Genomic DNA, 27622 nt, shown 5'->3' on the forward strand with positions numbered 1-27622 from the left:
CAGCAGGACAATGATCCCAAGCACAAGGCCAAAGCAACATTGGAGTGGCTCAAGAACAAAAAGGTGAATGTCCTACAGTGGCCCAGTCAAAGTCCTGATCTCAATCTCATTGAGAATCTGTGGCACTATTTGAAAATTGCGGTCCACAAGCGTCGTCCAACCAACCTGAACAACCTGGAGCAAATCTGCCAAGAAGAATGGGCCAAAATCACTCCGAAACTGTGTGCAAAGCTGGTACATACTTACCCCAAAAGACTTAAAGCTGTTATTGCAGCGAAAGGTGGCTCTACCAAATATTCATGTGTGGGGGTTGAATACTTATGCAAGCAAGATTTTTCAGTTTTTTATTTTTCTTAAAAATATTTCCCAACATAAAACCAATGTCACCTTACAATAATTGATTTTGAGTTTCAGTGTTTTAAAATAAAATATCAAACAGAACGAAATTTCAATGTATCATTTGTAATACAGTAATATGAGAGAATTGGTCAGGGGTCTGGTATATATATATATATATATATATATATATATATATATATATATATATATATAAATTGTAATTCTCTTATTTTTTAAAATGTTTTAATTCTGTAGTTTTGGTGCGCGTGTGTGTGTGTATATATATAGTCACCTCCAAAAATATTGGCACCCTTGATGAAGATGAGCAATAAAGACTGTATAAAATAAATAATACCAGTACTGAGCTATATTGTAATTTTCCAACATGTGGAATATATTTGACTTTATTAATGATTCAATGGAATCAACCAAAATTACACATTTCTCAAATTATAATTTTATTTCCCCAAAAAATGACATGTCACAATTATTGGCACCCTTGTTTTCAGTACTTTGTGCACCCTCCCCTTGCAAGGATAACGGCACTGATTCTTTTTCTATAATGTTTATTGAGATTGGAGAACACATTGGGAGGGATCTTAGACCATTCCTCCATACAGAATCTTTCCAGATCCTTGATATCCTTCAGTCTGCGCTTATGGACTGCCCTCTTCAATTGAAACCACAGGTTTTCAATGGGGTTCAAGTCTGAAGACTGAGATGTCCATTGCAAAATGTTAATTTTGTGGTCAATTAACCATTTCTTTGTGGATTTTGATGTGTGCTTGGGGTCATTGTCTTGCTGGAAGATCTACTTGTGGCCAAGTTTCAGCCTCCTGGCAGAGGCAACCAGGTTTTTGGCTAAAATGTCCTGGTACTGGGTAGAGTTCATGATGCCATTGACCTTAACAAGGGCACCATAACATCAAAGATCCACCACCATATTTTACAGTAGGTATGAGATTCTTTTCTGCACACGCATCCTTCTTTCGACGCCAAACCCACCGCTGGTGCGCGTGGCCAAAGAGCTCTATTTTCGTCTCATCTGACCATAGCACCCGGTTCCAATCGAAGTGCCAATGCCGTTTAGCAAACTCCAGGCGCTTACGTTTGTTGGTTGCTCTCAATAAAGACTTTTTTCTGGCAACCCTTCCAAATAGCCTATTGGCATGGAGGTGGCGTCTAATTGTAGATTTGGAGACTTGGTGAGACCAAGATGCAACCGAGTTCTGTAATACTCCAACTGTGGCCCTTGGATTTCCCTTTGCCTCCCGAACCATCTGCCTCACTGTGCGTGGGGGCAAGTTTACCACTGTTCCAGTGGTTTTGAACTTCTTGATTATTGCCCTAATAGTGGTAAGTGGTATATTTAGTTATTTAGCTATTGTTTTGTACCCATTGCCTGATTTATGAAGGTCATCAACCATTTGTCTCTTTTCATTCCTGAGTTCTTTGCTTTTCCCCATGGTGATGGATGACAAATGGATTTCATAAGCATGTTACCTCATTTTTATATCCCAGTGAAACAGGAAGCCATGGAAGGCCACAATACAGTTCCTTAAGACTGCGATGAACTTAAAGAAGTAGAATGTTAATGCAGATTTAATTTTGTTTGATTTTATTTATAAGAATCTTTAGGGGTGCCAAAAATTCTAACACCAATCTTTTTTGAGAAAAAATGTTATTACTTAATCAAAAACTTTTTCTCTGAGCAATTGTATTAGAATAACAGAATATGGTTTTCCCTTATATTTGAGCATAAAATATAGCTCATTACCTGTGTTGTTTATTTTATAAAGCCTTTTTTGCTCAACTTTATCAAGGGTGCCAATAATTTTGGAGGTGACTGTATATACACACACAAAAAAGCCTTCACTGGCAGCGTAATCCCAGCTCAGAGACTTGCACAGGAGCTCTGGAGCAGGCAACCTTATGTGAAGAAAATTAAGCAATTAAATGAGAAACTCCAGGAACAAGCTCATTTTCTAGCAGCTCCGGCCACCATACTGAATCAGTCACAGGGAGATGCAAGCAGGGGGCACATATCACAGCTGTTTCCTGCCTCCTAGAGTGTGCTAACGCTTCTGCCTATATTGCGCCACTTGTCAGGAATAATACCCATAATAACCATGTAGGGCCATGTAGTATTTTCTTCTATATTGGTATGATTTTTTTTTTTTATAACCAGTTATTCTTTTTCAAAATGCAGCAGCTGGAAGATACTAGTGCATATTCAATACGTACTGTAAGAGGATCAATATGGTTAATAAAGGTATTAAACTCCTCCACCACACCATGCTCAGCTTATAGTCAGGGGTTCACATGACTTAACATTAGGTTCTCAAGGGAGAACCAGCACAAATGGTTCGGTAGGCACCAAAAATGAGGAGTCATCATCCAAGTCGCTGTCTAGCTCCACCTCCTCCTCAGGCAGCTCAAGCAGCTAGGATGACAGTGTCACAGACCACAGCAATATTTTATGAATGTTTAAGTAGGAGTCCAGACTTCTGGTTAATACATTACAATGTTTAACAAATCATCACACATTCTCTGTTTATTTCACTATCCTGCGCCAATATTGCCACCCTGGGGATTTGAAAGCAAAAACCCAAACACTTTGACACTTTATTAGTGTTGTTAAACATGTTAGCTCGACGACAACAACAGTATTTATATAAGGATATAACTGAGGACGTAAAAAAAAACATTAATTTTAACTAAAATGGTTAAGTAAATACATTTTTTTAAACTCACATTTAAATGCAGCAGCTTTCAAAAATCGACACCTCCTCTAACCCCGGTCAGTTCCTTAATGCCACTCCCCATAACTACATCCCTCTTCTCTGAATGGACGGCTTAGAGATCCCTGCTACCATTGGTTGTTTCAAGTGCTGATTAAAATAACTGGCGTGGTTCCACCATTGTTCCATCTATCACTCTCCATTTTGTAATAACTTGAAGCAGCCAATGATAGCGCTAGCAGGGAGGGCCTGTAGTTAAATTGGAACTCTCCCAGAGATCATTGACAGACCCGGATTCTCCAGGCAGGTATGGCTCATCTTGCAAGCGCGAGCACCCTCGCTGCTTTTATGAAAAATGCGTTCCTGTTAAATATACTGACATACGGTACGTCTTTGTACCTTAAAGAAAAATATGGAAGTCTGCATTTTTCTTTATTGGTTCGCATACGTACCAGTTATGTGAACCCCTGCTAAAAGTAAAAGACTGACGCTCAAGCAGAGGATTTTGCATTAACAGTAATGAGTTGTGGAAGTAATAAGGACACTGCACTGTGTTTGTACCGAAAGCAATTTTACATTACGGGAGACCCATTTAAACAAAATGACCTTCCAAGTCTGAAACCAGTCTGAAAATTAAACACTGGGTGTGTGACTGCTGCTATTGTGTATATTACACAAGCGCAAGTATTATTTGTTTTACTTGAATACACTTTGAAACACTAATAAAATGTCCTACCGCAATAAATCATTTTTATGTACTTGGAATTTATCCCTGTGGCAATAGCAAGGAATGCAGTACCTGCTTGAAAACTGCTTTCAAAAGGACTTCAGGGCAAGGCCATGTATTCCTTTCAGGTTGGATTTCACAACATTCAGCCTAGTTCAAAGCTCATTTAATATTCTGTGACTGCTTATCAACACTTTATATATTTGCAAATGTACCAGTACGATTCTGGAGAACAGCCTAGTGGGTGAAATTTTAAATCTTTTCACTCCATCCAATTCTTTTCAATTACAATTCAACAACTAGAGAAATGTATCGCTGGATCTACAACCATTATCTTACACACATAACACTGTCAAAGCATCTGTACTGTGCCTTAAGAAAGGTTACCCGTTCTCCTTGGAAATGAATAGGAACCAAGTTGAGACCTGTTTGTTTATACAAAATACTAACCAAATTGTATCAACGGTTCCACTCCTATATTAAGAGAACAGAAGACGGACGCATTTCTCTTTCACAGATTTACTTCAAATGCAACAAGAACCATGTGTGCACCTAGTCTCCTATTATGAGGATATTGAAAACACAGGCATGCCCTAGTATTTTTTGACACAGATTTTAAAGTCAAACATTTCACACAGTCATGGCTTCTGAAACAGTGTAAATGATGAATGGACTGCATCGTTTCAGTATACTGTGCCTCATTTCTATAGACGACAATAATGAAGAAGAAATAACTGAAGACTACCTGCTGTACAAGCTTCTTAATTAAATGCTCAGTTTTTTTTTTCTTTTTCTGGCTTGGTAACAACTACCTCAGGTGCTAATTTCCTTCATGTAAAAACATGCTAAAGTCTGGAGAGCATGGCATTTTTCCTCCTGAAGTACTCTGAGACTTCCAGGGTGTCTTCCTGAATGAGGAACTGCCAGTTTCTACACACCAACCATTTTAAAAGCACTTTATCTAATGTAAACTGTCATCACTGTAAGGGATTGTGTAGAATTACATCATCATCCCGTCACCCCTAGAGAACTGTGATGTCAGAAGGTGACATCAACATTATTGACCTGCATTAACAAAAAAAGAGATGCACCCCTGAACCTAGGCTGCTATGATACAGTTGGATGTACTTTAAATACAGTAGCACTGTGATAACTTCATTGGTTATATCCCCAGAGGGACAGAATTGACTGGCATTGGGCTGCAACTGTTTTCTTGCTGTGTGGTACATTAAGGACATACTTTAACTCATTATTAATTATACAGTATGTACAAGGTACTGATTTACATCTTTAAACATATTAACTGGGGTACACCTGTCATTAGCCAACAAAAGAGAAATGTGCATTTTGGAATAATAAACAAATAAAAAATCTGAGGATCAAACAGACACCAAAAATAATGATCTAGGCCCATTTTTGTCACCCCCTCCTTTTCTGAAAGTGCTCCAGCTCCAGATAATTATTTAAAACAGGGTTTTAAAAATAAGGTTTTTTTTGTAGGTCTTTAAAAACGCAGTAATAGCAATCTTACAGTTGGGACCACCCAATCTAATGTGTTTACAGTTAGTAAAGCGCCACACACTACATTTAGTCCAATAATGCATGTTGAATTCCATTAAGCAGACATTTTTGATATGAGAATGAATGCATGAAAAACGTGAATGCGGAGTCGACAGCAGCATATACGCTGAAGCACAAACGTGAGACGTGATCAGAAAGTGCTTTAAAAAGGCTGGCCTAGCAGTTATTAATAAAAATAATAACCTAACTTGAATGGTGCACTCATTTAGGATCGAGTCCTTGAGTCGTTCATTCTACATTCTTTCTGTTGCAAACCCTCCTGGTTGGACCATGATATAGCTTCCCTTTCTCTGTTGCCTGCATTGCTTTGACTCAATTGCGAGTTGATCACACTCCCCCCCCAGCACCTTTCGCTTCCCCTCCAAGCTGATCCTCTCTCCTCTGCTACTTTCTGCAGCTCCGATTGGCTATGTGTGTTATTGTGCACCTTGAGCAGGGTACTAGACATCAAATGCTAGCATCATGGTACTTCTAAATCATCACACAGACTCCACAATTACAACATCCCTAGAAGGATGGAACAAACAATTTATTGATTCCAAATTACTTGTTTTGCAAATTACAGAAAAAAAAAAACCTTGTGTGTGTTTTTTTTTTTTTTTTTTTAATTGTATTTAATATGTTCATTACCTGCATTAAGCCTGGTTATGCAACAGCAACATTAAAAAAATTTAACAGCGTTTAGTATTGGCATTCATGCAGAAATGAATCACCGCTGGCTTGCTTAAACAAAAATGCATATTAATACTATTAATTTTACATCATTATTAATAGCATGTACAAAAAAGACAAGTTAGAAAGTTGTAAAACAGTTTAATATTAAAGCAGGGTTCAATTTTCTAGTCTGAAAAGGCAAAAAAAAAAAATCGTGCTTCACCTAAGGAAAGAAATGCAACACAGCAAAGTGCTTACAGAAAAAAAAAAGAAAAAATACATCAAATGAACAAACAAACAGGAATATTATGGTCCTACAAGTAGAATATGGTCCCAACAAAAGCAAACTTGAATAAAACGCAACATCTCACAGGCTCCAATTCAGAAATACATTGGGTAAATTGTGGAAATACAGTCCGTTCAAGGCATCTTCCAAAACAACCTCCTTATATTAAAACAGAAAAGGTGAACATTGTTGAAGCATTCGCTTTGACTCAAACGGGCTGTGTGGAGCTACTTGTTATCCAACCGTAGGAGCTGCTCCTTACCATTTATAGTGAGAGATCTTAACTGCCCATCTTCCTCAACCTCGACTCGCTCCTGGCCATTCTCTAGGATTCTGAAAGAAACAGGTTAAAAGAAACATTTTATACTAGTCATTAAGATTACAACCTCGACTCGCTCCTGGCCATTCTCTAGGATTCTGAAAGAAACAGGTTAAAAGAAACATTTTATACTACTCATTAAGATTACAACCTCGACTCGCTCCTGGCCATTCTCTAGGATTCTGAAAGAAACAGGTTAAAAGAAACATTTTATACTAGTCATTAAGATTACAACCTCGACTCGCTCCTGGCCATTCTCTAGGATTCTGAAAGAAACAGGTTAAAAGAAACATTTTATACTAGTCATTAAGATTACAACCTCGACTCGCTCCTGGCCATTCTCTAGGATTCTGAAAGAAACAGGTTAAAAGAAACATTTTATACTACTCATTAAGATTACAACCTCGACTCACTCCTGGCCATTCTCTAGGATTCTGAAAGAAACAGGTTAAAAGAAACATTTTATACTACTCATTAAGATTACAACCTCGACTCACTCCTGGCCATTCTCTAGGATTCTGAAAGAAACAGGTTAAAAGAAACATTTTATACTAGTCATTAAGCTTACAGTGCATACCCTTTTCTACATATTGAAATCATTCATGTGTGTTAGACGAGCGTTGCATTATACAGCTGGTTAACAGTATTCTACATATTATGTATTCTATATATAGTTTACAATGCAGATTGTGACCGGGTAGTATAGAAGAGGTGCAGGGATGGAAAGAAAACAAATGCATAGCAGTTTAATCCATGCCTATGAGTTTAATATGACACACCTGAGCTTGTTACATACACACTGTGGCTAATGAAGCCTGTATTAAAACCTGGGATGGGTGCAACCGCTATGCAAAAGGAATCGGATTTCAATCCCTGAATTGCATGTTATACAAGACAGGATATTCTTATGACTGTACTCAATTTGGCAAGGATCACACAGCTCAACTCATATGTCACATGTCTTTTTGGAAGCACTAGTCTGTAGCATTTTCATGCAAAGAGACAGCTCTGTATGAAACGCATTTAGAAAATCTGGAGGACATTTCCAATCAGCATTCATGATCAGGATTTCAGTTTCTACAGGCCCATTGACACCTTTTGATTAGAATATTATATCAGAAACAAATTATTTAGGATATTTCCCAACTTATAAAAATTGGCAGATTTCTTTGTATGTAAAATCAAATGTAAACATACATGCTCCTTTATTTTACCATATTTCCCTCTAATAACTCACTGGCTCCGTTACTATACGAACTAAATAACTGAAGTTTAATAAAATAAATGAAAATCAACACATTAGCGCAAATTATATTACAGTATGAAATATGTCTGATGTATATTCAATTCACTGAGCTGCGAAGCAAAGTGGCAGTGAAAAAGGTTAATTTCCACTGGACACTACCTGTAATGGATTTTGTAAAGACACTATCAATAATATGGTTAAAGCCATGCGACAAGTGACAGGCCATGGCAGGGGAAGCTGGGAAAAAGAGTACGACACACAGGATAAAACTTCAAAAATCAGAGAACAAGCGTGTCTGTGTACCGAGTATGAAGCCATCTTGAACCGTTGAGTATCACTCGGAAACCAGAACAAGTCACATGACTCCAATATAGAAACCTCCTCAAGTCACAGTTGCCAGTTTAACTGGTTTAAGATTAGAAACACGCACCTTTTTGTGGTAATTTTTCTGCCGTTAATTATTTTGGTGGATGACGAAACAGATCGGAAGTTACCCATGCCGCCTACACCTCCTCCTCCTCCTCCAAATGAAGTGGAAGAAAACGACGCAAATCCACCGCCGCCCATTTGCCCGAATGAAGTAAAGCCTAATTGAGAGAGAGGAACAAAAAAAAAAAAAAGAAACACAACAGGACTCACGTTACCAGCAGAATGTACAAGTACGGGTAACACTAGTTCAGGGATCCGTTATAAGCGATTGTAAAACAGCAAAAAACAAATAGCAAAAGTGTATAATAGTCTTATTATTCCTTATCATATTTTACTGTTAATAGCATAATTAACATGTTTATAGATTATTTATAATCTTATAACAGATCCCTAAACAAAAGTGTTATTTAAGTATGTTACTGAACCAGGTACCATGATAATGGAATTATCAAAGGTAAGTGTAATGGCTGGCTTCACAGAATCTCATTTTGGACAACCTTACCCAAAGTAATGCTGGGTAGCCCAAGATTACTGCTAATCAGGGTCTACGAAACCAGCCGACAGCCTGGTTTTCCATATGCCACATAACCGGATGTACATAATACCTGGATCGAACCCAGAAAACCCTGCACCGAAGGGAGGGAAGCCACCGAATCCATGGAAGAATGGGCCCCCTGCACGGCTCCTGCTCACACCACGACTGCCTCTTCGGTTTCCAAAGAAGTCATCAAAAGGATCATCTGCTGTAGTTCAGATTGAAGTAGAACATGTTTGTTACAACCTCTCATTGGTACTTTTCAAAAGAATTCAACAAGAGATTAGGCGATTTCCAGAAAAATACTGAGTCATTTAAGAAAAACTCAGTCAGCAGATCATGGTGGATGGCAAAGGCTCATTTGACCGCAGTCCTAAACTTCCTGAGCACAGCAGGACTAGGGGGTCTGGTTGATAAAAGCCATATGAAAGTAATGACCTGGAAGCCATATGAAAGTATTCAACACTCAAGTGTCAATGGTCCCTTCTAGTATGATGGATGAGCATTTTCAAGTCGAGGAAGCACTGACACTTGGGTGTTGACTCAATACCAGCATTAGTTTTGAACTTGCATCCAGGGGAATAGCTTCAAGAAAGCCAAGACCAGGGGTTTTGTACAGCCTGTATACAGATTTAGCCTTCATCTATAGTTAGTACTGGTTTGGCACTGTATCAAGAAGCTGGCCTTTACAATCAGCCACACAGGAACCACATACGTTTTGGGTTACAGACCCTTCATCCTTCAAATCTTCAGAATGCGGGGCAATTTCAAATGCAGAAGCAACATTACCATGGTCATTTGCTGTCTACATGTAGGCTCTACCTGGAAAACCACCAATCTAAAACAGTACTGGTATTGAGATCTGCTGCCATTAAGATCAGCTGAAGAAAGACCATTAAGTCTAATTATTGGAGATGGGCTCTCTGCTGGTTGACCAACTAGGTTAACCCTTTGCAGTCCATTTATTAATTGCGCGTCAGGCACGCCAGGTCTAATTAATTTTCACACGCGCAGTTAATTTTATACGCACTGTTTAAAAGTATTTTTTTTCACAGTCAAACGGGTTTAAATGGCCCTGCATATCAACAAAGCACTCACTAGGCATCTCTAGCCCCGCCCCACCCTTTCGTTTGCTATAGCGTTCACCTATGTAAGAAATAAATAATAATAATAATAATAATAATAATAATAATAATAATAATAATAGTCGTACATACCGATCGATCATCTCCGGATCACTCGTTTTATCACCAAACTCCTCAATAATGCGATCCAAGTCATTATTTTATTACTATAACATCTGAAAAAAGCTCTGCAAATGTCCATGATAGTCTCTGTGCGCTGACGCACTCAGCCAGCTTGTTTACTATGAACGCCCCGTTATCTGATACCTGATACCATGTATGACTATTCATGGAGATACGCCTTTTTTTTTTTTTTTTTTCCCCGACTTGTCTCGGCTCCTGTCGCTCCCACTCGGCAATTGAATGGTTTTCTCGGCTTTTTCCGGAGAAAAAACGACTAAACACCCGTTTATTGCGTTGCTATAATGATGTCGGACCCAGTCCGACAAAGGACCTGTGAGGAATAATTGCAATGTCGGACCCAGTCCAACAATGGACCGCAAAGGGTTAACCGCGGGCACATGAACTGGGCTTGGCAAATGATAAACATGCTTTTGCCAGCTCAGTGGTATCAGTAACTCGCACTGAAATGTGTTTTCATTTAGCATCCCACAGCATCATAGCAACAGGAAAGTAATGTACTGCAGTCAGTGGCCAGCAGCACTGCCATAAACATCACCAGCGGTGCAGAGCACCTTTTTAGTACTGCATTTTAGAACTTTTAATCAACTTCCTAGTGTAATATTTGTTCCTTTGTACTTGCTTTGTAAAAGCACAGTCCATGTGTGTGATTGACACATTCATAAACTACTTCATATGTAGTAATTTACTCTCAGCCCACCACATAAAACATGAGAAGCCCTTCAGTCACTGCATGCATAATTTTAGCATGTTAAGATTCAATTCTATAATTCATACATGTTTTTTTCAAAGTTTTGGCAAGGCAACTTCTTAAACTCTATAGAGTTCACACTCGGTTTTAAAATTTTCTAAACTGACGATAATGCAAACTGCATTGGCTGCAGTCACAAGATTGGGAAGACCACGACTTGTATACAGTGCTGGAGCACTTGAGCAACACAAAACCATTATTAAAACAGGACCCATTTAAAAGAGGCACAGGACTGTTTGAAGATTAAAAGACCAGTCAATACAGTGTTGGAACTGTGCTCACCAGTTATTTGGTTCCGCATAAAGATTCTGTATTGTCTGCTGGGTCAGACAGAACACACACCAAAAAAAAAATGCTGAATCACAGGTCATAACTAAATGGTACAACAAACCTAAGGGAATGATGAAAACTAAAATGGTACGTTTCGCAAGGCAAAATACACGGGCCATGCTGCATCTTTACTTCGGCAGCGTAATATACAACCATAGTGTCCTATTCGCATACTAGAAGAGCTTGCCAGTGCTCCCTGAAGCTGGGAGAAAGTGCATCCCCAGATCCATACTCATATACAGCAGAACAGAATGTCACCCACCAAAGAAATCTGCAAAAGGATCTCCTCCTCCAAAGAATTCCCTGAACACATCTTCTGGGTTGCGGAATGAAAATCCATACCCGAAGCCGCCGTTGTTATAGTGTCCTCCACCTAAAGAAAAGGGACACCCTTTGTGAGTTTTAAACACAAATTATAATTAGATCACACTGAAATGTTGAAGGTGTTATCCTGTAACGGCTCAAAGGGAGTGCAAATAAAACTGCATACCCTGTTAAAGCACAAGCGACTACAGCAGTAACAGTACCTCCTATTACAAGGATTTTCTTTTGATTTAGTTTCTCTATGGGAGCTCTAGGATGTGGATCTATTGGAGTATTTTTTTTTTTTTTTTTTTAATAAGGTCTGCAATATAGAATTAGGCATGTTCCTTCAGCAGAGCTGCTAACCAAAACAGATCACCTAAACAACAAACTGATCCTGTAAATAGACTGAAACAGACTATAGGAAAAGGCAATAACATTCAACACTTAAAGTACAATTCTAAATGGCAATAAAAAGTGTTTCATTTTATAAGTTTGCATTCAGAGGAATTCTCAGCCCAGTGTTTTATAAGCAAACAAAAATGCAATGAGTTTAAACTAGTATTAATCCCACCATGCAAATGAGTTGACATTTTATTACTCGTACCTCCGCCGCCTCCTCCAATCAAGCCTTCTTTACCATACCTGTCGTAAACATCACGTTTATTGGCTGCAAGTGAAAGGAAAAACAAGTGTAAAGAACGACGGGTTAACTCACATACTATATTAAAAAAACATCAGGTACTCCTGCTTCAAGATTAGTGAAATGCAGTTTGGACATCTGTAAGAGTTTACTTTTCTAACTGCACATGCTGACAGAAGGGCAATGAAGCAACAGACCCCTTTTTAATCAAGCGCTCCAAAGTATTATGTCTTGTGCTGCAACCCTTGTGTGATAAGCAAGAACAAAGACATCATTTAGTGTAACTTATAAGAGAGAACTTACATCAAGGATCTCAATGAGCATTCGACTTAACTACATTATAAATGAAACATCCTGGCTAACTGATATTGCAGATAATCCATCTATAAACCCAGAAGGGCATACAGCGAATGCTTAAAAAACACTACTAAACTAAGAATATTTCAGCTACAAGGGGACTAAAAACTTGGTAGTTTACGTTGATCTTGTACACTTGGCAGCGCTCCCAGTTCAGGGTGTGATAATACCTAGAAGTACCTATGCCAAGTCCTGTACTACTGAGCCATTATCCAGAAATACTAATGATTCTCCACCCCCCACCCTCCAGTTTTTTTTTTTATTCAAAAGATGGTCACTACAATGTCTTGTGGACTTTCTCAGCAACCTTTTTAATTTCATTAGTTAGTGAGAAACATTAACTATCTTAAACCTATAACACTAGTAAAGCCCATGTTACTGCAGTAGACTGGGATTTATAGGCATATGCTACTTAAAATGCTCAAGTATCAGTCAAACCCTGTAATAAAGAATAAGCAAATTCAGCATAAAATTAATTTCTGTAAAATATGGAAACAATGCCAGCAGCTGCATATAGATAGTGGCACAACGGTAGCCTAAATTATAACCTTTCATTGTATCAAGGACTCTCCCTTAAGCATGCAAGTGTTTGAACTCGGTGTCACGTACCATCCGATAGAACTTCATATGCCTCCGACAGTTCTTTAAATTTCCTCTCTGCATCGTCCTTGTTGTCCGGGTTCTTATCAGGGTGCCATTTCAGTGCCAACTTTCTGTATCTGAAATTGAGATCCAACAAAAATTGTATCAGAGCTGCATTCAACCAGTATGTGTCAGTTTGTGCCGGTCCAAGATTATGGAAAGGGGCCCCTCAATATTTGCAATCTAATTTACAAAATACTGGTAGCTCTCCAAAAATCGCCTAGTGCCATTACACACAGTGTCACCAAAGAGCTTAATACTGTAACCGGAAGGCTAGTGCATTTCAGAATGGGGGGAAAAAAAGGCCCTATGTGCTGTAATAGGAGATGTTAAATACAGACACTTCTGTTAAATACTGTACTGACTTTCATAAAATGTTTAAAAAAAAACAACTGAATGAGCAGATCACAATTGGATGAGGTCCCCAAATAATAAAGGCCCCCATGCTTTATGTGCTGGACAGATAGTTTGTGTCATCTGTGCCATCCTGTATTATTGAAACTGGGAACAGTGAAACCTGCAGATAATACCTGCTGACCAACTGGGAGAAGAGGGATGGGACCTGAGAGATTAAGACTGGATTATGTACATAATAAATCAATGCAGTAAGTTTTAGCTTTGGTCAGAACAAAATATTATACTTAAAGTCTAGCATCACTGCAGTGCAGAATTTATTTTCTTTATTCTCTGAACCATGAATGACCCAAGTCACAAGAGCATTACAGTACAGTGGCAGGAGTTCAAATCAATGCGAACTAGGCAAGTAAACTGCTCATCACTGGGAGATCCTCAAAGGATAGGCTTTAACACATTGCATGTTCATCTGTTCAAGTCATTGATGCATTGCTTTAGTTTACCAGCAGCTTGGTTAGTTTGCACTCAAGACAATATATTTCAGTGTAAATTTGAACATGAGTGTGGGGCACTGGGGCTTTAAACTGAATTGAACGCAGTCTGCTGGAGAAGTTTATATGCAGCCTCAGCAGATTAGTGGTGAAAGGCAATTACCACACCAGCTAGCTAGCCTTCAATTCCCTAATGCGGCAACTAGAAAGTACCCTGAACTTAACTAATTAACATGGACAAATTAAAGGATTTTTCAATAAAACAAAAACATTTCAGAACTTCACTGCTTTCATTTATAAAGATTACAATAAATGCATCTATAATAAATAAACAGCCCATGTGCTACGGACATTCAAACAAAGATAATAGTCAGCCAGAGGCTACTTTGCAGTTTAATTCACCGAAACACGTACAGTACAAACCGATATAATGTATCAAACAGGAGAAAGCCATGCATTTCACATGCAATACCAACACAACTTTACTGGTCTGCTTCAAAGACATTCCAAAGCAATTCCAAAATCCCAGTAGTCATCTTAAATATTTAGAAAAGTACTAAAGTAACTTGAAACCGTCAATACTGTAGGAAATGTGTTCTTTTGCTCTGATCCTGAAAGCCAGCGTGAGTTGAAGGATGCTTCCCTTGCTCGTGAGATTCTTGAAATGCTGTGTGACATTCACAGTTCAGCATAAAATGTGCAAACAACAGGATGTTTTGTTCAGTCAGAAATGCAGTTTAAGGTGTCGACAAAACCAAAGTAATGATTTTTGGGGAGAGAATAAATGAATGAATGAATGAATGAATGAATGAATAAAGATGCAAACTGTCTTCGTGGGTAATGGTTATTGCCCTTGGCAGAAGTGAGATTTCAGTTTTAAAAATCACCAAGTCCCAAGATTAACATAAGGACTGTTCTCTTTGTTCAGCTGCAGTTCAATCTGCCATGTAAAATCAACTGTATTAGGGTTGACCGCTCGGTACACGGCCAGCACTTGGAATGATACCGTTGTTAACTTTTTAAAAATAGATTCCCTTTAGGGGAACCATTACCTACGATTTTTTAATGTCTTCTTGTGTTGCATTTCTTTGTACTCCAAGAGTTTGGTAGTAGTCCATCATCTTCTGCTGTCTACCTCAGTGCCAAAGAATCTGCAAAAGAAATAGATTTTACATTATATATATATAAAATAAATAAATCAGAGGTCGCCCTAGATTTTCTGTTCATGCGTTCCTGAAGCGTACATCCCCAAAATTTTGCATCCCATTCATCAGATACTAAACAATCAGTTGTTAACACAAAGGCTAATAAACCCCAGGGATGTGCATTTTGGTTCATTTTCATGAATGTTTAAACTGTGATAGCATAGAGTTTAAACAATCTGTCTGTGTATAGATATATATGAACACAGACACACTTTTCTTTATGCTAGTATATACTAGAAGTAGACCATTCACATGACAACGAGACGGGATTCTGAGCAGTTTGTTGCCTTCATCTACGTGTGTTTTCAAATTTTTCTGCATTCCAATAACAGCACATTAAAAACTTCCGATTGACAACTGCTTCGCCTTATTGTCAGACACTGGTCTTGCGCCAGAAACATCTAGAAGTAAATATCCTTTTTAATACTGCTGCGCAAGCCAAATATGAGGCTTACTGCTGCCACCTACAGGACTGGAGTGTACCTTAAATCAAGGCTGTTCTACTCAAACTTTTTTTTTTTTTTTTTTTTAAACAGAAGTATTTTGCGATCATTTTGCTGCAGTGTAACAGATTACAACGATATACATGTCTGCGTCCCTTTCCTATTCTTTGCGTCCCATGAACACAAAACATTTTTCCATCCAATGGATTTATTTTGTGTCAAAAGTGAATAGAACTTAAGATCAACAAAAACAGTAACATCAAGAAATAAAAAACCACTACTTGCATAACTTCCTCAAATAAGAAAAACCCTTTAGAACCTTTGGAAACATACCCTGGGCAGTAAAGGGTTAATACAATTACCTTTAAACTTCCCATGACAGAAATTTGCATAGGCAATGCAGTAATATTGCTGGAATTGTGATACCAGCGCTTCTGAAGTGCTTCCAGCTCCATTCCTGCCAGCACTGACTTGTTTCCATAGAGTTTAAAATCTACTTGAGGTTTGGGAAGAACGGCTTAAAACCACATCACCCAATGCCTTGAGAGAACATTTTCTTAAAGACAGTTTAATTAAACTGGTTTTAATAATATGCTCCAAAAAAGGAATTCTAACCTTTACACAAATTCGTAAAACTCTACTAGAATGACAATTTGCTGTAGGTGAAGACTAATGTTTTCATTAGTGATACAGACAAGAGACTGCAGTACTGTATCTAGCTAGAGAACTTTACTTGTAGGCCTCCATGTACTGGTACTGCCGCTAACTTTACATCACGCTCATCCTCAAAACATATCTAGCCCCTTCATATGGCTCTCGACTGCATCTTTAACCAATTGACATACCCATTTTGCATAGCTCATAATGCCCACAATCCAAACATACCCATTTTGCATAGCTCATAATGCCCACAATCCAAACATATCCATTTTGCATAGCTCATAATGCCCACAATCCAAACATACCCATTTTGCATAGCTCATAAAACACCCACAATCCATACATACCCATTTTGCATAGCTCATAAAACACCCACAATCCAAACATACCCATTTTTTAATCTGACGAACAAACAAACTCTTGACAATTTGCATATTTTTTAGGTGGTCATAACTCAGGAACCTAGCTGACCTAAAGAATTGCTGTTTTAGAATAGCAGTTACTGGACCGTGTTGAACATCTATATTTAAACAAGGGTGTTTCACATGGACCAATCGATATCATCATAATGCTTTTCACAGTATGTGCCGGTTACAGCAGTAAACAAGAGCAGTGCCAGCACTGTGTGATCCACGGCCGTTACAAAGTTAGTGTTATCTTGGCTCTGCACTCATCCAAGCTTAAACTACCTACCGTCATTGCCTTAAATAGCCCCTCAGCATATACTTGGCCACTCAACATAATGTGCAGTAATGCTGTCTTGGATAGGTAATGGGGACGAAAGGACTTGGGTCTACAAATTCAAAACAATTTGGTAATTTTTTTATCTATATCTATCTATCTATAACACACACACACACACACACACACACACAGGTCGTGCTAGCTTTTCTGTTCATGCATTCCTGAAACGCACATGTCCAAAATGTTTAGTCTTATCCATCAAATACTACATTTTAAAACACAAAGGCTAATACACTCCAGGAATGTGCATTTTCACACATTTTTATGAATGTTTAAACTCTATGCCTTATCTCTTACGTACATATAAGAGATATGGCATATACAGACATACATACAGTATAAACAGACACTTTTTTTATATACTAACAGTTTGTTGCCTTCATCTACGTGTGTTTTCATATTTCTCTGCATTCCAATAACTGCATCTCCATGTCTTTTTTTTTTAATAAATGTAGTCGTTGCCAATTATTTTTATTATTTTCTCCCAATTTGGAATCGCCAATTATTTTATTAAGCTCAGCTCACCGCTACCACCCCTGCACTGACTCGGGAGGTCGAAGACGAACACACACCGTCCTCTGAAGCGTGTGCTGTCAGCCGACCACTTTTTTTCACACTGCGGACTCACCATGCAGCCACCCAAGAGCTACAGCGTCGGAGGACAGCGCAGCTCTTGGGCAGCTTACAGACAAGCCCGCAGGCGCCCGGTCAGACTACAGGGGTTGCTGGTGCGCGGTGAGCCGAGGACACCTTGGCCGACCTAACCCTCCCCCCCCCCCGGGGCGACGCTCGGCCAATTGAGTGCCACCCCCTGGAAGCTCCTGTACTCGGTCGGCAAAGGAATAGCCTGGACTCGAACTCACGACGTCCAGACTATAGAGCGCATTTACTGGATGCGCCACTCGGGAGCCCCACATGTCTGTTTCTTTTAAGTGAAGATTCTTGAAAATCTCTACACCCGCGCGTATATGCTTTTTTTTGTTTATTTGTTTTGCCCAGCAGCTCTTCACACAGTACATCTCGCCGTCTCGATAAACAGGCCACGGATACTTCATCTTCCATTCAAAATTATAAGAAGGTATTTTTCGTTTGCGTTTTTCTGCACTACTGCTTCGGTCACTGTAGTACTCGTACAGTCAGAAGCAGATGGCTGAGATGCAGATGAGCAATCTTCATGAGAATTCGACTGCTTAGCAAAAAAGACTCATCCAAAATCTCATTGAGTTTGGTTTCCCAAAAGATCAAAATGGATATACCTTGTCATGTTTTTCAAAACTATATATTAAATGTGCTTAGTCATGTTTATTAATATACATTTAAATATGGCTACCGTTTATTTTTGTTTTTTTCAAAATTCTAGTGGCGTATGGATATCTACAAGTGATTTGCCCCTTTTTGAAAAAAGTTTCAACCCATGGGAATATGCTGTAATATTCACACTTAAATACGCAATTCTGATTGGTCAAAACAGGTCACGTGAGGGTGTGAATATTTTTAGTTTTTTTTTTTAATGTTCTTTCGATGTTGGATACACACGCTTTTTATGGAGCTTCTGGAGAAATGGTACATTGTAAAATCGACTATGAATGTGTTTTTTTATGCTATTAAAATAGATTACATTTTAGTGCTAACTTACAGTCCTCTTTTATGCTTTTAAGTTTACCATTGTTTGTCTAAGTGGATCTATATGGCACACGCTTTGAATAACAAACCAAGGTTAAAATGACTTGAAATATGGATAAAATATAAAACTATGAAATGAGTGAAACATTAAATTTATGGCCGTTTTAAACGGTTAAATGACTGGATTAACAATGGTTTTAAACGTGTAGTCAATTAAACCTAGATTTACATCCCTAATTTGAATATTCATTCTTAATAGTTCCTATTTGGTGGACTCTTAGGTGAATTACAAAGTTTAACTGCATGAGCTGGCGAAACCTCCAGACCTGAACATTCCAAATGAAAATGTGAAGTTCCCCCCAAAAGCCCACGCCTACATCTGTCATTGAGAAAATTAAGTGTTGTCAATTATTTGGCTACATTGAAAGACAAAATACCAGCTTCGAGAGGGTGTCATTGATTTACATTTTTAATCTTTTTAATTGCCTTGTGTAATGTTCGGCTTACAATGGGGGTTTTTACGTTACCATCTTTACACTCATGTCAATTACTGTACAGCGATCTTCAAGGAAAATGTAGAAAATGATTGAGGATTCATTTTACTTTCCATGCTTGTCTTTTTTCACTGTTCTAGAATTGTAATTGTTGCAAAACGTACAGTACATGCTCTGTTCTAGAACGTCTGTTTGTTGCATAACTATTAAGAAGCACTCGTCAGCCTGTAAAAGCTACTTTAATCTCATCACTGAAATCTTGTTGGGTATGTACAGAATATAAAGTTCTTTGTCGATGTTGGATCAGTTAGCCTCAGTGTTTCATGAATTCGATGGGAAAGGGAGATCTGTTAAACATGAGCAGTCTGTAGATGGGATGTTGTGGGCCAGAGACTAATCTGATGCTGTTTCTGTTTCCTCCTGAGTCACGCTCTTTATTTACAGAATTATTCAAGTCAACACTGGGACTGCTGCACCCATCATTTTATTCTCCTAAAATGGGTTTGTTCAGACCTACATTGGCTTATTGCTTCCATTTCAATGGTACTGTAATAAGGATACGGATCCCGAACTTCTACCTTTTCTCAAGCTTGCATCTTTTGTATCAATTGAGACCAGGTACTGTACTTTTTAAAAGGAGAGATTCCTATCCAAAAGGTCACAACATATGCTGCTGACATTAATATGTTGATATTAAAGGGGAGGGCCGTGGAATTCAGTTCTGAGGTGTTGCTGGGAACATGGTTTGATTGTGGTGTACACGAGTGTTGGGCAAGGTGGGATATGAGTGTTAATTTTGGCTGCACAAAGGATGTCTGTTACAGTTAATTGTCAGTTAAGGTAAGGGAGAGGGCAGAAGGAGGTCAGAGCAAATCCGTACAGACACCACAAAGTGGAAAGAGCACTGAAGCGTCAAGTAGATAAAAATAACAAAACAGGATAAGCTAAGCCTGGTACAGAATTGTGTGGGTGGTTTGGGTTTTATTTTATTTATTTTTAATTAAATACACAACACCTGTATAACTGTAACAGACAACTTAAAACAAAGTGACAAGATTACATTTTTAGTTTCATTCACTTGTATACTGTTGGCAGGAAACAACACATGTCCAGAACCAAAAACCTTTATTTTGTTTTCATTAAAAATCGAAGCCGTTGTCTGATACAATACTAGTTCCCAGCGTCCCTCCCCTTCACAACGGCGCATGAGCATTCACGTGAAAAAATAAAGACTTCATTTCCCAGCGTCCCTCTCTTTCACGGCTTCTCGGTTCAGCTCGCTTGAATAATTAAAAGCTGTTCTGTAATTGCAGATGTTCTGTTGAACAGACAATAAAATATGGAAAAATAAAAAGGTGTGCACACTTTGTAACATACATCTTATTCACTGTTCTTTTTATAAATAAATAAATAGTAGCTACATGTTTTTCTTTTCCAATGTGTTACAGTGTTTTACTGTGGCGTGAATGGAGCCGTGAGGTGCCTTAATCACACAGGTTAGTCACTTTACTGAAATAATGTACAGTACTAAGACTGGGATCCTATGGAATTTGTGTTATTTTGTTCTGATTCCCATTTTTTTTTCTGATTTCCATTTTTACTGTTTTAAAATGTAATTAGGTTAAATTTAAATGAACTTATGCACACCGCAAGCCAAGGTGAACAACACAAAACCGTAAACCTACAGGCTTATACTTTTTCCATTTGGTTTGCGTTCATCTTCATAAGATTAAGTATTGTTTTATCTAATTGTATTGAAAAATAGGCGTGTTTCATAACTTTTAGTTTTGAACTTGATCGATTCTATATTACTGCTATGCCCATGGTTTCACTACCATACATCTTCTCTGTGTGAACATTGGGATCGCATTGTTCAAAGTGACTGCTGTAATAGCAGTCTGTGTGAGGAGTACTTTTTGTGTTGCAATACAGATGTAATACAAAATAGTCTGCAACGTTGTCTAATTGTTTAAGTCCTTAAAAAGGTTTCTATTTATTTTCCATGATTGCATTTATTTAATGCACTCGAATGGTGAATTATTTTCCTAATTCAAATACTACAGGCACGACTCCAGTGTGGACACTTCTTGCTCGATATCATACAGTAGCACAGGTACAGGGTGTGGCACAGGGTTTGCAAGGAAGAAGTAGTCAAAGACAGCTAGCATGTGCCAAGCACAGTAGATCACAACACTCTGCGTATCAGGATATGCAGGTCACGTATTCCAGTCTGATGTCTAATAAAATGATCATTAAATGGGTGGAGCTCACATTCATCCCAATTATAAAGTCACATTTACTCATCAAAGCTTTGATTATGCATCCCCATACACTCCTCTAATCCGATAATTCACGCAATGGTGATGAATCATTTCACCCTAAAACAAAGTCCATTATAAACAGCTAATACAAGCTGAAAAATGGCATTGGAAGATCTTTAGTTTGTCATGTCTGTCAATGATGCGATCATTCTAATAGGTTCTATACTGCAACAACGTACTACAATATCATTTATCAAAGTTTCAGAATACAAATCTTGATGTTAACAGCCAAGCGATCCGATTATCCAGTAGGCAAGCTACAGCAGCTGGAAGTAGTAATATGTCCTACAAATAAGGAAGCAGAAAATGTGTACTCACACATTCAATATTCACAATCAGTTCCAAATGAGGAAACAACTGAAAGTAAACTGAGCTGTAATTTTTGTTGATTTCTCAGAAAATTACAATTGCAAATCTAATAGTCAGATTCAAGGTGCTCATTTTGGCGCATCCCACAAACAGGTGTCATGCCATACAGTGGTAGTCTATGTAGGAGATAAGCAGTTTAAGAAATGCTTTTGCAGTGTCTGAATATCTTCGTCATTGTGAATTGGCCATCTGGGCTTATATGACACCAGTCTTAAAATGGTTGCACAAAGAATTCCCCAAGGTGAAAACTCTACATTTCTGGAGTGATGGATCAACTACCCAGTACAAGAACAAAAGGCAACTTTTACTTGTTTTCGACTTTGCCTTTCCTCTGTGGCTTTGTAGAAGTGTACTAGAATTTCATGGAGGTGGCTCGTGGAAAATGTCCGTGACAGTGTTGGAGGCACAGTCAAGTCCACAGAGGACAGAATTGTGGCAGAGAAAGAGGATAATGAAGACGCAAAAGGAGCTTTATCAAAAAGTTAGACCACGCACAAGTGTTGCTATGGATCTCATCACTACAGAAGACATTAGCAAAATTGAAGAACAAATGCCTGTGAGTCCTCTTAACCCTGTGATAGGTACAATGCAAATGCATCCGATTTTCACATGTGAAGCAGGGGTTATAAACCAGAGTTTTGTTGTGCTGTTGCAAGATGCCTGAGCTTTGCACCTGTTACTCACCTGTAACAGTTCAAATGACTCAGTCAGCTGAGTCATGTGGAAAATGAAGGTGAGGCAGACATAATCACACCCATTCAAGAGCTAGCTGATGATCTTGTAGGCCAATGGTGTGTTGTATGCTATGATGGAGAGGCGTATCCTGGAACCATTACAGGAATGGCAACAACTGAAATGGGTGATTGCATCGAAGTAAAATGTATGAACAAATTAGGCAAAGACAGATTCTACAGTTGGAGATCAGAACAAAATTTATTATGCAATGGTCTAATCAAACCATATTTTGTGCTGCCAGCCCAAAACAATGACTGCCATTCGAAACTTGACCAAAAACTTTGTGAAAAAATAAAGTAATTACTAGGAAAGTGAGTTATCCTCAATTCATGGCATTCTAATAATTGCTATCACTGTAAATAAAATTAAAAGCATTAACACTAGAACCGCCGTCTGGGTATTTACTTCATATATTTAGGAAAAGTCAACAATGGACAACCGTATGGCATTCACCAAAGCAGAGTAATTTACATTTTAAATCCGAAAACACAAGTTGACACGAATGACGATTCTAGTGTTAAATAATTGGCCAAAAACATTTTAAATAAGTTAAAACCCCCATGTTTCCTGTGGGTTATTAAAAACAAAAATAACCACATCATCTTTATTCAATTTTACTTTTTTCTGCACAGCACCGACTGCATGCCTCCCCCTGCACAGCCCCGACTGCATGCCTCCCCCTGCACAGCCCCGACTGCATGCCTCCCCCTGCACAGCCCCGACTGCATGCCTCCCCCTGCACAGCCCCGACTGCATGCCTCCCCCTGCACAGCCACCATGCGGCCCCGCTTTTACCAGGCCAGCAACTTGGTGTCTACAGTACATAGGCTAGTTTGTAGAATTTTAAAATGCTTTACTCTTTTCAGGTTATCTATTGGATCAAATAAAGTGACAGTGATTTTTAGAAATATTAACTGCTGGTTTCACAGACCCACATTAGCACTCAGATTAACACTACAACAGGTAGTCCAAGATTAGTTATAAAATGGGTCTTGCTAACTAGCAGATGGTCTGTACAGTAGGTTAACACATTTACTGGAATAATGGTTGGTCTCAGTGACCCTATTGATCAGACATCTGTAGTCTATATTAGAGCTCTGCTCAGGCCTAAATTTAAAACCCGATCCGAACCCGACCAAACAAATCCAAACCCAACCCCGAGCCCTTTCAAATACTTGCACACCAACCCTCTCTGACGTGCACGCTAGAACTTAAGTGCTTGTCACTCATGGCAGCGCTCCACTCACGCATCTTTAGACAGGCAAAAAAGGAAGCAGGAAGTGAGTTTTAGGAAGCACTTGCACACAGAAGACAAAAATCCTCAATTAAAAACGCCATAATCCACTCACTGAACACACTAATGGAGTATGAATGAATGAATGGAGCAGAACAGAGCCTGGTCCACCCTGGTCTTTAATTGTTTCATTAAATCCAGCTGTTTAAAGGAGGAATTATACAACCAGTGGAACACGGATTGGAATAGAATGGAGAGAGAGCCACAACAATGAGTAACACCAAGAGGATTCTATTTCCTGCTTAAATACAGTAGTGTACATACTGTACAGTCAAAGCTCATTTCAAACCAAACAAACCAGCTCGCAAAAACCCTGTGTTGTGCAATTAAATATTTGTAAGCTTGTCTGATAGACTACAGGTTCTCTGCTCTAGCACAGCAGACACTTTGAACTACATTATTGGATTTCCTAATTAAGATCAACCAAAACCAACTTAATATTCCAGCAGGATTCATACTGTATGCAGCTTACACCAGCCTACATTTCCATATGTACTTCAGATGAAATGTTGTTTCTAGTATAAGTACATTGCATATACATTTCCGCCTGGTTTATGTATGCCTTCGTCTATGACATGTCGTGCTCGCGTTGGATGATCTCTTCTTTCTAGCGACATTAAACCGAAATTGCCACAGGCTAGCTTATAATAAGTAATATCAACCCTCCCAGTATATAGAGTGTCTGATTCAATAGGGGTCAAATTTACTGTGTGTAAAAAATCAAAATTAAATAAACTGACCACACACCCTTCCTTAAACATACTATGCAGACCTGTGACGGTACTGAAGAGTTCTGATTATTCCAATTATTTTATTTCTTAGGAAGGCAAAAAAGCCTGTGGTGATAAATATTAGACATCTCCTGTAAGATGTTAATAGCTGATTTTTGTTTGTTTCCAAAGCTGTACCAGACCTTGAATATACCATTTATAAAACTCCCCATGTTTAATTAATGCTGTCCCAGAATCCTTGGGAGCCCGTTTTATTAAAACCCAAACCAGCACTGTATTAACCCTTCCGCTACGGCGCCACTAGAAATTGTTCATATATGAACGATGATGTAATCGTGACATGAGACACACATTTTAAGCCTTTATCAACAACCACTGGTTACTTACTAAATGACTGTCATCTCCAAAGGCTTCAACAACCAATCAGGGATGGTTTTCTATACTTCAAAAACGAAAGTAAAGTTAGATACAGAAAGCTAGACGAGTGAGTTTTAGTTTTGTTTGCGGTCAGGAGATTCCGCGATCCCAAGTTCAAGCTTACCAGAAATCAGAGTTAATCATCCTAAAATGTTCATAAACCAAAAAAATAAATTAACAAAATATTAACTGTAGTGAAATATTCAGGGATGACTAATCAAAATGCATAAGTACCTTTTATTATGAGGTGCAGCATTTCAGTGTCTTAGGTTTCGGTTCTATCATTGTGCACCTGTCAAACAAGTTGGTGTAAAATCAAAACCAGACACAGTATTTATAAAACTCTTTCTGACCCTAGTTTGAGGGTTGTGGCTACCACTGAATTTTACAGGTTTTTTTTTTTTTTTAGGTAGGAAATCACTAAATTACACCTATGAGGACATGTCTAAAGAAATTAATTTGAGTATATTTTAAACATTTTACATTCAAACCAACTATATAATACTGTATGCCTTTGGTGGCTATTTGTCCTGATACACAAGCCGAAAGTAAGGTTTCCGCTATGTCAGTCAGACCTCAGACTGGTAGAATGTTCACAGCAGCGGAAGGGTTAATAGAGCTCCTGGCGATTAACCTGCCAGGAGTTGCAATTTGTAGCACTGCATACCGGCTGTAGACTACACATTACCAGACCCTGCAGGTCAGTGTCGTGTAGTTATCCCTCAGGACACAGCTCAAATAACCGGTGCTCTGTGAAGTACACACTGATGTGCGGGCTTTTGTTATCGTTGTTTTGTTTTGACTGCCTACAATTAAACTGACACTTGACATGGGGGTGTTAAATCAGCGGCTTTCACAGACTGCAGCCCCCCATGACTATGAAAACAGTTACCAGAATAAGCCCTAAACACACACACACACACACACACACACACACACACACTGACACACACACACACTGACACACACACACTGACACACACACACCGACACACACTGACACACACACACTGACACACACACCATTTGGTCCTGCTATCAGAGGGAAGTAGAAATGAATAACACGCGCAGTAATCAGTACGTTTACAACCAACCAGAAATATGTCTTCATGAGCAATTCACATTCCTAAACATTGCAAGCAGATAATATATTATATAGGGGATTCATCTATGCCGCCGTCTGGGAGAAATACAACAATCCCCTCCGTAATTATACTATTCTCTCGCTTGCTTTATCGCTAAAATATTTAACGAATTACAACAGAATGCAATAAAAATGAATGGAATGTAATTCGGCGCCAGTGCAGAAGGTACTATATAATTACAACCGGAATAAAAGATTGACCTGGCTCAAAAGGCAACATTTTATATATGAATGTTACTGATATGTGTCTAAGTTAAAGCAAATGACAGTCAATCGTTAAATGATGTTGGCTAACTCATAAAATGCGTCTCATCTCATCTCATACAGCACTCAACCGACTCTACTGTACACTGCAACCCCCCCCCCCCCCCCCCCCGCAAGAAAACCTACCATCCCATGTGACCAGCGCTGTGGTTAGAACCAGGCAACAAAGGAGTGTGTTCGTGTGCTTGTGTTTACTACAAGTGTTACAGCCGCTGTGATAAAGGGGATACGTGAAATTCCAGAAAGGTCTACAAATAAATGCATCACCGTTCATGTCTAACGATATTTCTTCTCCACGGACAATGGCACGAACTGACGTCAGCCCCCCCCCCCCCAAAAAAAATAATTAAAAAACGAATGGCGTTGTTGTTGTTTTTGAGTTTTTTTTCACCACTAACAATTACATTCTCTTGTGGAAGCCCAATATGTTATCTATAGGATACCATTTTATAATTCTACCGGCGCGGTTCTGGTGTAACAAACCTTACAGTACAAGTACGGCCGCGACACTGTCAGCAGCACAACAGCGATACAGATGAACATCACAATGTTGGCAAAGCATCCACTTCTTATTAACATTGTGGCAGCTGCACTCCCAGCTGCTGCCTTGCGATATCCCCCGACACTAACGCCCTTCAATAAGCAGGTAAAGGTCAGCGACCTTCTGTGTTTGTAAATCGGCTCACCTCCTGACAAACGAAACACCGTGGAGTGCGGTTCTGGTGTCGTTCTCCTCCGGTTCCGATGCCTGCTCTCTTTTCTTCGGCACTGGTAATAACGTTTCTCCTCTGAAGCTCCGGAAACTCCAGCTGGCTTCGTTTCTGAAGGTTTAAGACGTCACTTCCCCCTACACCACTACCAGATTGAAGGGGGAGGGGAAATGTTCTGGAAATTACCAGAAAAGCACCAGGGACTGGCGCTGTAGAGCTGACCTCAAGAAATTCAACAGGCAAGTCCAACTTTCTGAATCGCCTTTACAGTGAGTGCGGTACCTTTGTGTACGGATGTAACTCTTTGTGAAACAGCGACACCTGCACATGCTGGTAAAGCTGTGTGTAGATTTGTAATTTTGTAATTGCAGTGCAAGTGCTGTTTCTGAGTACATGTTTTTTCCTGTGAAAATAATTTGATTTAGAATGCATCAAATTACATAAATACAGCTTGTGTTCAGAGTTTCCAAAGAAA

The 27622-nt window shown here is 38.9% G+C and overlaps 1 protein-coding gene across 7 annotated transcripts in view; it reads right to left on the reverse strand.

Moving 5' to 3' along the window:
* LOC117400399 (dnaJ homolog subfamily B member 6-like) overlaps positions 1 to 27358 on the reverse strand; it is a 49142-nt gene extending 21784 nt beyond the window's left edge. The window contains exons 1-8 of one of the 7 annotated variants that reach the window (XM_059023313.1): positions 27124 to 27358; positions 15050 to 15144; positions 13116 to 13225; positions 12114 to 12176; positions 11466 to 11576; positions 8928 to 9062; positions 8324 to 8480; positions 6591 to 6661 (exon numbers count right to left, since the gene is read on the reverse strand). In XM_059023313.1, coding sequence (XP_058879296.1) covers positions 6591 to 6661; positions 8324 to 8480; positions 8928 to 9062; positions 11466 to 11576; positions 12114 to 12176; positions 13116 to 13225; positions 15050 to 15114 — 712 coding nt within the window. In that variant the 5' untranslated portion in view covers positions 15115 to 15144; positions 27124 to 27358. Of the gene's footprint in view, positions 1 to 5884; positions 6662 to 6912; positions 6998 to 7116; positions 7166 to 8323; positions 8481 to 8927; positions 9066 to 11465; positions 11577 to 12113; positions 12177 to 13115; positions 13226 to 15049; positions 15145 to 27123 lie in introns of those variants that run through there. The other 6 variants (XM_059023312.1, XM_034913750.2, XM_034913754.2 and 3 more) reach the window with 6 other exon arrangements.
* Positions 27359 to 27622: the final 264 nt, after the last annotated feature.

Source organism: Acipenser ruthenus, chromosome 4 (assembly GCF_902713425.1).
Source record: "Acipenser ruthenus chromosome 4, fAciRut3.2 maternal haplotype, whole genome shotgun sequence".
In the NCBI taxonomy this organism is placed as follows: Eukaryota; Metazoa; Chordata; class Actinopteri; order Acipenseriformes; family Acipenseridae; genus Acipenser; species Acipenser ruthenus.